The 13,879-nt window shown below is 45.0% G+C and overlaps 1 protein-coding gene across 1 annotated transcript in view; it reads right to left on the bottom strand.

Moving 5' to 3' along the window:
- FRAS1 (Fraser extracellular matrix complex subunit 1) overlaps positions 1–13,879 on the bottom strand; it is a 413,592-nt gene that overhangs the window by 47,926 nt on the left and 351,787 nt on the right. The window contains 7 exon segments of the mRNA XM_047719626.1: positions 1,801–1,948; positions 2,477–2,637; positions 4,185–4,529; positions 5,776–6,022; positions 8,193–8,361; positions 10,526–10,685; positions 12,081–12,231. Coding sequence (XP_047575582.1) covers positions 1,801–1,948; positions 2,477–2,637; positions 4,185–4,529; positions 5,776–6,022; positions 8,193–8,361; positions 10,526–10,685; positions 12,081–12,231 — 1,381 coding nt within the window.

Here is a 13,879-nt window from a genome sequence, read left to right as displayed (position 1 = left end):
AAGACGGACACCAGTTGCTGTATTACAGGATTCCGATGATAGAGGAGTTTGTTGAAATGGCAAAACTGTATGGGCAAAAACCCAGCAGCGGTTGCCAGGGCTGGAGATGGGGAAGAGGCCGGCGGCAGAGGAGCACGGGAGGATTGCGCAGGTGCTGAAACCGGTCCACATTTTGATAGTGGTAGTGGGCACGCTACTGTAGGCATCTGTCAAAACCCATAGAACTGTCCACTAAAGAGGGTGAATTTTAACTTATGGAAGTTAGATCTCAATAAACCTAGGTCTAAACTATCATTTTGGACATTTGCATTATAAATGTATTACGTATGCATATGGCTAGATGTGTATTCTCTCTTTTCAAGGGCAGGATATACACATTTCTCTTGAAGGGTCCACACAACAACAACAAACTGGTGAAAATGGTTGTCTCTAGGAGAACAACCAGAGAGTTGGGGTATAGGATTAGAAGAGAGACTTAATTTTCATAGCATACCTTTTTTGGGTCATTTTAAATACTGTATAAATAGACAAATTATTTAAAAATAAATGAAAGCATTAAGGATCACCCTGCTGGGCTGCCTGCTTTTTTTTTTTTTTTTTAAAGATTTTATTTATTTATTTGACAGACAGAGATCACAAGTAAGCAGAAAGGCAGGCAGAGAGAGAGGGGTAAGCAGGCTCCCTGCTGAGCAGAGAGCCCGATGCGGGGCTCGATCCCAGGACCCTGAGATCATGACCTGAGCCGAAGGCAAAGGCTCAACCCACTGAGCCACCCGGCACCCTCTGCCTGTTCCTTTTATGGTGACTTTTCAGCCACTGAAAGAGTTTAATTACGGGCTCTGTCATCGACCAGTGGGGATGTTAATGAGGGTCCTCCTGCTGTAGGGAAGGAGTTTTGACCTGATCTTCTTACCCAACTCTAGAATCTGACAATTCTAGATTTCATCAACTCTTCCCAAGAAGCCTCTATCCTTTTCTGGCCATCTTCCTGTTACATCTTCAGTGGCGACTGGTATTTTCTTCATACACTTGCTGTCTATCCTCTCCTGTACACCACCCACAGGATTGCCAGTGTCCGTTTCCTCCAACAAAGATCACACCACTGCTCGGCTTAGAAGCATCTGCTGCTCTTCTCCACTTACATGTCCCTTAGGCTGCAACATGAGACCTTTTAGAACTGGAAATGAAATGGGGAGGCAGGTGGGAGTCCCAACCTATTTGCTTCTATTCACCTCCTGCCAGGCTTAAAGCAAAAGTAAGCATCCCACACTTTTCCAGAGATGCAGCTCTCAAAATTCTATACTTCATATATGCTATATCTCTCCATCTGACAAAACTGTATTTTACTATCCATTAGATGAACTCCTATCTCACCCTAAAACCTGTTTAAATATCACGTCCTTTGTGAAATCTGTGATTCTCCCACATGTAGCTGCTGTTCAATCCCTTCTGCTCCCCTCGCACTGGATTTATAGCATTATTAGGTCATTTATCATAATATGTTCTAATTTTTCTGCTTGAAGGTCTGATCTCCTCCACTAAACAGTGAGCTTCTTGAGGACAGGGCCCAAAGCTTATATATCTTTTTGTGCCCAGCACAGCACCAGAAACATGATGCTTATTTCTCCCCTATATTTTTATCTGACAGTAGGTACATAACACATGTGCACGTGCACACGTACACGTACACACACATTTCTTGAACGAAAATGTGAATGAGTTCCAATGTCACACACTTGGAGGGCAAGGAAGAAATAGGAATATAGTCAGAGCCATGAGCTGGCATCCCCAATATCTTACCATCCTGGAATGTGTCATTAATTGCAATGACAGCCTGGAAGGGCTTGGTCAGTTCGGCCCCTTGTGCTGAGCTGAGAAAAACCACAAACGTCTCCAGCCCTTCAATTACTGGATACTGAGTGTCATCTAAGATACTCAAGGTGCAATACTAAAAGAAGAAAAACCAAGATGTTAATTAGACCTAGTGTGGTGATCATTTTGCAATACACTGCATCATTATGTTATATACCTGAAATTAACATATGTCAATTACATCTCGATTTAAAAAATAATATAAATATAAGAAGAACAATCAAAGTAAACCTTATAGAATGTCCGACACACAGCACCCACTTGCCTTCAGGAGAGAAGCACAGAGATGATAACTTGCTTTCTCTGGTGGTCTTACAGTAAGTCTTTCTAATCCATAAAATAATAGTCTCTTAATTACAAACCCTTAAGTGTTTTGTCTCTAGATGTTTACATCAACAGAGTGTAGTTCCCATCCTCAATCTGTGGTGATGGATATTAGATGCTGACAATGTCACTTGGAGAGTCTGTAGAAGACCTCTCTGGCTTTATTCTCTTGTTCGCACAGTGGTAAGGCAAGGATGGTTTAGACTCCTTCATGGAGTTTGGGGAGCAGAACAGAGACAACATTACAGGCCCATCTGGCCTTTGGCTGCTCTGTGCTCACCTGCTCAGTGACACCCGGCCCAAATTCCACCTTCCTAGAGCTGGGGACATAGTCAACTCCCGGAGTGGCGGACGCTGGGTCTGAGGGCCGTGTTGCACACCAGACAGAAGTGAACGTAGAAAGATCAGTTCCATGACGGATAACTGGAATCTTCACTGTACCTAAATGGAGATCCATAGAGATGTCAATGGTCACCATTGGGCCAGAAGCCAGTGGGTTTTCAGAACAGTGTTCTCCCTCACAGCGGTAGAGCTTTACGCTGGGAGCCTGTCTAAGCCAACTTCAGTGGCGCTCCTGTGTTCCCTCTGAGGAAGGCCGGGAGGTATCGCCACCCCCGTCTTACCTACACTAAGATCAAGAGCAGACCTGGAGGAGGGCCTCATGGAGGTGGTACTGGAGAGATAGCTCTTAGGGGAGAGTGGTTTTGTGGTTTCAGGGAAGACACCATTCACAGGAGAAAAACAAACTGGAGAGGGCCCATCAAAAAACATCTCAAGCCTATTTGGGGAGAAGAAACTTAGAGACTAGGGCCTCAGGGATGAGCTAGAAAATAGTCAATTAAGAAAGAACCAGCTAGGGGACTCCATGGGGCCTGAAGCTGAATGTTTCTAATTAAATGTTCCTAACTGGGTTGATTTCCCCATTTTATTTGAGTGCTGCACACGTCCTTACTTAAACCATATGTGCTATCGCTTATCTTAGGAATGAAGCTCATCTTCTGGTCCACTGTAACATCACACTTTGTCGTGTCCTAACGATATACATGTAGATTTTTAGTGATGTTTACAAGCAAGGTCAGAGAAAAGCTACATGAAAATCCCATTGATCATACTTTTTGTCAATAAGTTGTGAGCTGACAGTAGTCATGGCTGAGCACTCAGTGTAGAGGAGAGGAAACGGTATAGGAGAGGTCAGGGTTCTAGTCCCAGCTCTGCCATGTTAGCCACTGATCTTTGATGCTTTACTTCACCTTTCTGAGCCTCCATTTGCTCTTCTGTGTGACGTTCTCTTTTTTACAGAACATAAACAAGAACGCATGGAAAGCCGATGGCCGGGTGCCTGGCGTTCTGTAAGTGCCTGGAAATATGAGTTCCCATGCTCCCTCATTCACCTTCAGACAGGTGAATGGCCTTGACCAGGTGGCTCAGGTCCGTGGGTGCTCAGCACCACTGCGGCTCCTTCTGGCAGCACGTCTGCTAGCGGTATGCAGACGACTTTGAGACCTTCATGGAGCCGAAAGAGGGAAGGAGCCTGGATGGAAGAAATCTGCCCACGGACTGCTTTGGAGTGTTATATAAATGCGAAAGTTTCTTTGGTCAGGACACTGAAACTTCGGAATTTATTTGCTCTGGCAGCTGGCAGCACGCTAAATAACTTACCTCTGTCCTCAACAGATCACAACTTCTGATTTCAGAGGCCAACAGGCTTAGCATCATGCCCTCCTTCCAGACCACAGAGATCCAGCAATGAATCTCTGAGCCAGATCCCTCCCTGCCATCAGGAGCCAGGGCAAGGAAAGGGAATGGAATTCCCTACTCTGCACTACCTTTCATTCTTGGTCTTATTATTATAGGTCTTGGGCCGACAACAGTGTCACTGAGGAATGTCATTCTCAAATGTCTTAAGAACATTCTGAAAACTACAAGGAAATTGCCCAAGAACGGGGTCAGGAAATGGGTGATGGAGTCCCAGAGATGCTCTCTATTACCTGCATCCTCGCTGACAGTGAAAGCCGTGTTGCCCAGGGACACAGTGGAGGCGTCGTTGGGGCCACTAATGAGCACCTTGGCCAATGCCACCCGTCCAATGCGAGCGTTGTTGGAAGCTTCTGCCAGGACGATCTCGAACTCCTCTTCTTCTTCATACTCACTGTCATCAATGAGCATGACATCACAGGTGGACATGGTGACACCAGGCCCAAATATCACACGGCTGTCAGGAGACAGCCCTCTAGATTTAAAATCCGAGCCCGATTCTAGAGCATAGAGGCTACTTCCCATAGCTGACTTCGGGACTGTGTAGCAAACTGCAGAAACAATGCTGCTTGAGTCCCCTGAAATACAGACGGTGAGAAAACGAGAGTATTTGAGCGAGTGCATCACAAATTCAGAAATCTCTGATAATTTGGTAAGCTTGCTTCCCTCTGACACATTCTATCACTGCTTCTGTTCCGACGCGGACATGAACCCTTCCTGCACGGCAGCTCCTTAAGCCTGTGGGATAAACCACATGAGGCTTTAACATACCCCAGACACTTCACCAAACAATTTAAAATGGATTTCCTATTCTGTGAATTTTGTGCTCTGTTAATTCACAAGACTCATTGCTCACCATCTAAGACCACAGTGGGGAGAAAGATAAGAGACATATTTGGTACTTTAAGTAGCAAAGTAATTGTGTCCCGAAGGTAGTGCTCTGAGCACAGTTCACCGCCTTTCTGAATAAACTTCTGCACTTTAATTCCCAGAGAGAAATCAGCTTGTTTAAAAAAAGAAAAACAAAACAAAATAAAACCTGCCTCTCTGTACAAATGACTTTACTTATTAGTGCTGCCATGTCCCCGGAAGACAGCCTGTTCTGGTCCTGGCTTGCTGGCCCAGAGCAATCAATGGGGCTTGCTTATTTTCCAAGGGGCATCAGCAAGGGTTTGTGCTATCTATGGTATTTGTTACATGAATACCCAGTCAGCAGATTCCATAGAAAACCTGACATCATCACTTACAGTCATGTTCGGGCTTCGAATGGGGATTTAATAGCCATGAGTTTTAAGGTTTCAGTATTGCACAATCACAAAAGCACATGATATTTGTTTTGTTTTCAATCCCTCAAGCATTGCCCTTTATCCCTCACACATGGCTTATTTCTCATCTGAGCTCTGTACATGACACTCATGTAGGAAAACCTTTAAATATATTTCTGTCTTCCAAAGCTAAGATGAGAAGCCAGTTCTTACAAACTTCTCTCCTTGACCAAGGCTACTAAATATTTGATAGACTGGGTGATTGATTAAGAATCCTAAACTCATGAATAATTTGCAAGGCCAAATATAACCAGTCTTCTAGTCCCATTAAAGAATAAATGGGAGTGCTAACAACTTGAACTAAGAAGAGAAGCCTTCTGATAGTACTCACTAGAGGTAGGATCGTTAGTAGGGTTGTTCTGGGAATTTAAATAAGCTAATACATATAAAGCACTTACACACACAAGTTAATATGACACATGAGCACTTGGCACATAGAATGAACTCGAAAAATGCTAGCTACTGTTAGAGCTCCTTGTCACCTTTGGCACCAACAGACCTTTTCTTTCAATAGGTGCAAACAGAAAACCAGCGCTCTCGTTGACCCGGTAGGTCTTCTTATCAAACTCTAATGTGGGCTCGTCCTCAGTGTCATTGATAATGACCTTCGCCTGGGTGAACTCCCCTAATAGGGCATATGCTGGCATGCTGAGCTCCACGGTGAAACTCTCCACGTTCTCAAACACATCATCATCATTGATGACAATGGTGCAGGACTTGGTGTCCTCTCGTTCATCAAACTGCACCTGTCACAAAGCAAATAACAAGGAGTACTACTGTGCCTCAGATTCCCCTGCTCGTCCCACAAGAGCATCATTGGAAGACAGAGGACCCAAGGCTAATGGCAGAACATTGAACGAAATAGCTGGTCCTTCCACCTCAGCTTCCTGCTGTATCACCTGGAACCCAAGGCTACCTCTTCCTATCCATCTACATGTTGGAGCTGATTTACTGCATAGGGACTGGGGGACGACGGCATCTCCTACTTTTTGGTGACTGTAGAAGAATATGTTGGTAACTATTTATATCTTGTTTCGTTAATTCATTTGGGATATCAAGAGTCATTTGATTGCTCAGATCCCCTCTTATTTGTGGAAAGTTTACCTGGAAAGATCTTTGAAATTGGAGTGTGAAATTTTGGCCTTAAGCTGGGTTAGTTTATGAATCTCTACAAATGTCAGATTCCTCATCGGCTAAATAACAATTTCACATACTTACGTCATATATTTACTCGGAGGACTATAAGACACAATGTATTACGAAAGTGAGAAGTATATTTTAAAGCACTGAACAAAGGTGAACCGTTATCCTTACCGCCATCCACACGCTGCTTACACAACCAAAACTGACACAGAATCCTAGTGTACGGAATGATGGAGTTCGAAGCCACAGAAAGTTACATTATGAACAAGCCAGACTGAATTTTAACTTTATATTTAACTAAATCCCTTGCCATTAAGATGGGCTAGATCTATAATGTAAATGAATTTAGCTCGTTACAAAACAGAGAACTTATTTTATAGTCACACAATTGTGAACTTGCACGGATTTATTCTGGATTTTACTGCGCAAGATAAAGACAAAACCTTGAAAAGGAACCAGGGTTATGGATTTACCCAAAACTAAAAGGGTAGGAAACAGGCCTGGACCACACTTTGTATAAACTGAGAGAGCTAAAATGTGTAAAATAGTCATAAACCTCTAGGGACACACAAATCTAAAAAATACATAATTTTCATCAGCAGAAAATTACTATTCCATATCTAATCAACGAATCAAATTTAGTTTTACTAAGCTCCCCATTTGAAAACACTCCCAACTAAATAAAACACCCCTAGATCTCTATGTAGTTATAGAACCCACCGCCTTTTGTCTTTCCTGAACAAACACCAGTACGAGCTCTTTCTCATTACTTTGCTAAAAGACTCCTGGGCTTATATGTTCTTTTCTAATTCCTCATTTAAATTTGACCTCAGATGAGCTAAAATGCCTCAAAGAGAGAGCCTGCTCCCCTTTACAGAGATTTATGCTGTCATAAGAATAGTGAAATTACTTTGCAAAAACATTGAAGAAATACCTAGTAAGTGCCGGCATTGTCCCATGTACCAAAGATTACAAACATAGGGTATCCTGCCATAGAGGAGTTGACTATGTAAGTCCTCCTCCTTTCTCTTGTGTTCACTCTCTTCTCTTTGCTTCGTCCCCATCCCCGTGCTGGTTCCCACTCTTCTGGTGGAGACCTGTCCAGGCACCTCCACCCCAGCGGCTCTCATGGGGACCTCAACACAGCTATCCCTTCACGTCTCAGGCACCTCATGCTTGGCCTGTCCCAAGCACAGTCCAGACCAGTCTCTCTCCAAACCTGCTCCTGGGATTGTGTCCCCCTCCCGGGGCGACCATCCATCCCGCTTCTGCCCACTTTCTAATCTGCTGTGAAGTCCTTTCGGTTCTCACTCATCTGCTCAATCCACCACTCGCCTCCAGCTTTGCTTCGTAACTGACATCATGCGCCCATCGTCTCTCACCAGCCTATCCCGAGAGACTCCTAACCATCCCCACCCTCTCTCTTCCCTTCCTTCAGTTAGAGAAGACGAGGGGAGAGAAAGGCCTTGGATCCTAAAGGCCGCATGTAGAACACCACGCCTCGGAGACCGTTTTTGGTCATGAAGCAACATGTAAAGACTGAGAAGTTAAACAACCCAACTTCTGCAGTTAAAACTTCCCTGAGGAGTAGACAGACTGGGAAGACCTATGCCCTGTGGGAAGGGAAGGCAGGAAAGTCACTTGAGGAAGGGCGCCAACGGAAAGGGAGGTGGGATAAAAATTAGGGAGGGTGCCACACTTGCAACCAGCATGGGGCAGCTGTGGCTGGTGCCTGCTAGTGACCAACAGTCAGAGGCCCCCTTGCCCACCTACCTGGCCGGCGTACTCCACGTAGTCCTGCTGTCCGCGTTGGGAGCCAACCCTGGAGTTGGAGCTGGCGGTGCCTTGCTCCGTACGACACAGGACGATGGCGTACTGGTTCAGGTTCCCACTCCTCTGCACTGTGACGCTGACAGATCCCGCTGTCTCACTGACATTGTAGCTAGAAACACACAAAAAGGCGGTCTCGGAGATCCTGGGCTGGGGCTGCGAAGAATCCCTTGTGGAACGCCTGTCTCTTCGGGTTGACTGTGGTGTCAGGTACCTCAGAGAACAGGACGGTTGGCTTCTCGAAGAAGCCGGGTTATAAAGTGGGGAAAGGTGTTCACCTAGGACAGTCATGGCACCCAGGGACCAAGTACGCTGTGGAGGCGGAATGGTATCTGCCCCGTTTTCAGAGTGAGTTGAAAGAGATCCAGAAGACGGGCAGTGCGAGGAGCTATGCACTTTGCATTTCAAAACAAAGAGGAATGATGATCTCTCCCTAGTGTGGTAGAGCAACTAGAACCATGGGTTCTTAGGGAAGACAGCGGCTTGGAAGACAGCTGATGACTTCTCTCAGGTGGGAACTGACTGGACTGGAAGCGTGCAAGGGAGTCAGGGCGGTGGCAGGGACAAGAAAATAAGAATGGGGCCTGGGAACAAAGGTGTTTAGACAAGCGGAGCTTTGTGACACTGGGGAGTGACAAGGTGCTATAGACTAACCGTGTGCCCCAGATTCACATGTTGAAATCCTACCTCCAATGTGCTGATGTTTGGGAGGTGATTAGGTCGTGAGGGTAGAGCCCTCGTGAATGGGATTGGTGCCCGGAGACAAGAGGTCCCATGGAGCTCCCTGGTCCTTCCACCATGTGGGGCACAAGGAGATGAGAGCTGCCTCTGAACCAGGAAGAGGTTCCTCACTAGACACCGAATCTGTCAGCACCTTGATCTAGGACTTCCCAGCCTCCAGGACTATGAGGAATAAATCTGTGCTGTTTATAAGCCATCTAGGCTGTGGCATTGTCAGAACAGCTCAATCAGACCAGGACGTAGGGTTAACTTAGCTGCTGCTAAGCGCTTGTATTGCTTTGGCAGGTAGAAGACAAACTGTCCATGAGCGAGTGGGGCCTGAGCTGGGCTTTGTGTTTCATCACTGAGGTTGAGTATTGGGCTGGGGCTTCTGTCTTATTGAGGTGAGGGCTGCCAGCAAAGTGCCTCTGATGGGTCAGTCCTCAGTGCCAGCGCTAGGACACTCTGTGCGATTCAGCCCATTAAATGTTGGTGGGCTGTCCAGAAAAAGTGATCAGACTGTCCACTTATTTAATTGTTAAGGAGATACAAACAAGAGGGAAATAACAGCAAAATGTGTGTGTGTGTGTGTATGTCTATATAGGTATGTATTACATACATATATACATACATACATATATACATATATAGACATACACACACACACTGAATATAATATTCCACTAAATTCTCTGAGTCTGTGTAAATAAGAGTGGACAGCCAAGGTCTAGGGCACATGAAATCAAGTTTGTATGTTATCCCCCACTTCCATTCCAATTTTCATCTGAATTATCATGAACTTGCTTTCTTAGAATAGTGAGTCTCTGAAATGTAGACTTAAAGAATTATTTGCTCCACAAAATTATAATCCTAGTTATAATGTGACCTATAAAATCAGTACTGTGCTTGGCTACCTTTACCAAAACTGGTGTCTGTTTGCCTCTCAACACCATCCCCCCAACCCAAAGACTACAAAAACACCTTAGAGAGTATCTATATTAAGCTATGAATCTGTCCCAAAGGACATATAATCCTACAAACACCAAAGGAGCTAGGGGAGAACACAAGCCCGAGGACAGAGAATGTAGAGGGTATGGCCCAGATGCTCTTATTATGGGTCAGTGACTACTTTCAGCCAGTATTGAATGTGTATTTTGTTTCTTATCAGTTCTAGTGGATTACCTTTGAAAACTTGAAGCAAAAACACTTGTACAGCACAATGGTTAAGATCACTGAGCTTCAGTCTTAGTTTTACTGCTTATTAGCTATGTGACTTCGGGTAAATTAGTTAACCTCTCTCTGTCTCCAGCTTTGTTCTTTGAGGGGACAACAACAGCACTGCTTTCACAATTGCAAGTATTAAACAAGACGATGTATGTCAAGTGCCTGGTGCATTTAGTATTAAAAAACATTTGGTGACATTAATTATTTTTATTATCATTATCTCCTGCCACCACCATCATCAGATGACCAGAGCAGACCCCCACGTACTTCGATCTGATCTCCTCTGCTTGCCTGATTCACTTCTCAAGAACAAACACCAATAACCCTTGTACCTGGTATATTTAAAGCTGATGAGGGACCACTGAACATGGAAGACATTGTCGCTGACCACATTGGGTTTACTGTCTTTCACCAGAAACTGAAAACTATCCATCATCTCACGGATCTTCTCCTCATGTAACACGTAACGGATCAATCCCAAGTTCACATCCTCTGTGAGAAAAAACACAGTATGAATTAACCCAGGGAGGGAAAGACAGCCTCATAGATTACATGCTGACATACCCAGCTTATTCTTCTAATGGGTTGTAGACAGAACTTAATTTCCCAGGAACCAAAAGGGACAGTAATCTTAAAAATAAATAAGTGTGTCTGCCAGATTTAAATAAAACCCCATAGCTCCATGTGACAAAGAGCTGTCTTTCTCCAGGAAATACCGCGATGCTACTGTAAAATAAGAATCCCAGGATCATGGCAAAAAAGTACCTTAATGAGTCTCTCTGGAATTCTAAAGGCAAATCTGAGAGCTGGGAAAGAGTCTTTGACTCCATCCTTGGACACACATGCTCACACTCACCCCTACTTCCTTCTAAATAAAGTTCTTTGAAGGTATGTGCTACTATGAGAAGCTGGGATTGAATTAAAACAGCCCGTACACATGGCACCGATTAAAGTTTCTCTTCTAGGAGAGAACACAAGACTGGGAACAGGGAGACGAGGGAAATACGGTGCCTGAGTTGTAAGGGGCAGTTTTTGCAATGACTGTTCAAGGTCAGGTCCATCTGCAAAAGAAGCCTGAAGAGTCTGACATGCTTACAAGACTACTAAAATACAGGGATGCCTGGGTGGCTCAGTCGGGTAAGCGGCTGCCTCCAGATCAGGTCATGATCCCAGGGTCCTGGGATCGAGTCCCGCATTGGGCTCCTTGCCCAGTGGGGAGCCTGTTCTCTCTCTGCCTCTGCCTGCACTTCCACCTGCTTGTGCATGTGCCCTTACTCTCTCTGAAAAATAAATAAATAAAATCTTAAAAAAAAAAAAGACTACTAAAATAAAAAATGGTCCACTTGATGTGATTCAAAATAGGAAAATATTTCTTTTGAGTAATATACCCCTGGTGATTTTAATTTCTTTGCTGAAGACTTAAGAAACAACCCATGACTCTTCGAGAACAAAATTAAGCCACAAAGGATCACAGATATTTCATAAAGCATGGTTATTGTTTTTGTTCTTTGTTTTGAAAGAAAACCAAGCATGTTGCACACTTGAAACTAATTGAACATTGGTGTCAAACATGCTTCAATTAAAAAAAGAAGAAGAAAAGCAATCAACATCACAGGCTCTTTCCACTAAATCTCGCCAAAACCTAAAACAATCTGGGAACTGAACAGGCATGGTAAAGACAATTTTGTTTTCCTTTTGCCATAACTGAGAATATTAGGAAAAAGAAATCAGGAGAAGTAAAAATCCAAAGTTGGATGGTTAGACACGAAATGATCTATTTGTTTGCAAATAAATGACTTGTTAGCTAGAAGTGGTTGTGAGAAACATCTGGGAGGCAGGGAAAGCGATTTCTCCCATCTCTCAGCTCCCATCTCCGGTTCTCCTCACCCTGTGTGAAAGTGACAGCAGCTCTGTCCGGCTGTAGCTTGTTCTCCACATAGCCATGTTTGGGGCCCGCTGTTATCTCATAGATGAGATGCTGGTCCTCTGTGTCTGGGTCCATGGTCAGCAGTTCCTTCTTGGTGATCAAGTTGGTTGCCTGGAATAGAAACCCAATAAATTTAATTCCTGAGGTGGGAATAAAGCCAGACCAAGACCCTCTGACTCAGAATTAATTCAGTTCAACAATGATTTACTGAGTGCATTTACTGCATGGAAAACTCTATCAGGATGGAAGAGACCACGAGGACTGCAGCCCTTCCAGCTACTGTCCTTGAGATGTTCACACTTTATTGGAAAAGAAAGGCTCATGAGCCGGGTGGTTGTGGCAAGAGCTGTAATGGGAGGTACAAAGAGTACTGTACACTTCGGGGGATGGGAGAGATTGATTCCAACTGGATCGGGAGGTACAAAGAGTACTGTACACTTCGGGGTGGGAGAGATTGATTCCAACTGGATCGGGAGGTACAAAGAGTACTGTACACTTCGGGGGATGGGAGAGATTGATTCCAACTGGATCGGGAGGTACAAAGAGTACTGTACACTTCGGGGTGGGAGAGATTGATTCCAACTGGATCGGGAGGTACAAAGAGTACTGTACACTTCGGGGTGGGAGAGATTGATTCCAACTGGATCGGGAGGTACAAAGAGTACTGTACACTTCGGGGTGGGAGAGATTGATTCCAACTGGATCGGGAGGTACAAAGAGTACTGTACACTTCGGGGTGGGAGAGATTGATTCCAACTGGATCGGGAGGTGCAAAGAGTACTGTACACTTCGGGGTGGGAGAGATTGATTCCAACTGGATCGGGAGGTACAAAGAGTACTGTACACTTCGGGGTGGGAGAGATTGATTCCAACTGGATCGGGAGATACAAAGAGTACTGTACACTTCGGGGTGGGAGAGATTGATTCCAACTGGATCGGGAGGTACAAAGAGTACTGTACACTTCGGGGGATGGGAGAGATTGATTCCAACTGGATCGGGAGGTACAAAGAGTACTGTACACTTCGGGGTGGGAGAGATTGATTCCAACTGGATCGGGAGGTACAAAGAGTACTGTACACTTCGGGGTGGGAGAGATTGATTCCAACTGGATCGGGAGGTACAAAGAGTACTGTACACTTCGGGGTGGGAGAGATTGATTCCAACTGGATCGGGAGGTACAAAGAGTACTGTACACTTCGGGGTGGGAGAGATTGATTCCAACTGGATCGGGAGGTGCAAAGAGTACTGTACACTTCGGGGTGGGAGAGATTGATTCCAACTGGATCGGGAGGTACAAAGAGTACTGTACACTTCGGGGTGGGAGAGATTGATTCCAACTGGATCGGGAGGTACAAAGAGTACTGTACACTTCGGGGTGGGAGAGATTGATTCCAACTGGATCGGGAGATACAAAGAGTACTGTACACTTCGGGGTGGGAGAGATTGATTCCAACTGGATCGGGAGGTACAAAGAGTACTGTACACTTCGGGGGATGGGAGAGATTGATTCCAACTGGATCGGGAGATACAAAGAGTACTGTACACTTCGGGGTGGGAGAGATTGATTCCAACTGGATCGGGAGATACAAAGAGTACTGTACACTTCGGGGTGGGAGAGATTGATTCCAACTGGATCGGGAGATACAAAGAGTACTGTACACTTCGGGGGATGGGAGAGATTGATTCCAACTGGATCGGGAGATACAAAGAGTACTGTACACTTCGGGGTGGGAGAGATTGATTCCAACTGGATCGGGA

Source organism: Lutra lutra, chromosome 2, assembly GCF_902655055.1.
Source record: "Lutra lutra chromosome 2, mLutLut1.2, whole genome shotgun sequence".
Taxonomy (NCBI): Eukaryota; Metazoa; Chordata; class Mammalia; order Carnivora; family Mustelidae; genus Lutra; species Lutra lutra.
This window is presented reverse-complemented; position numbering and strand designations above follow the sequence as displayed.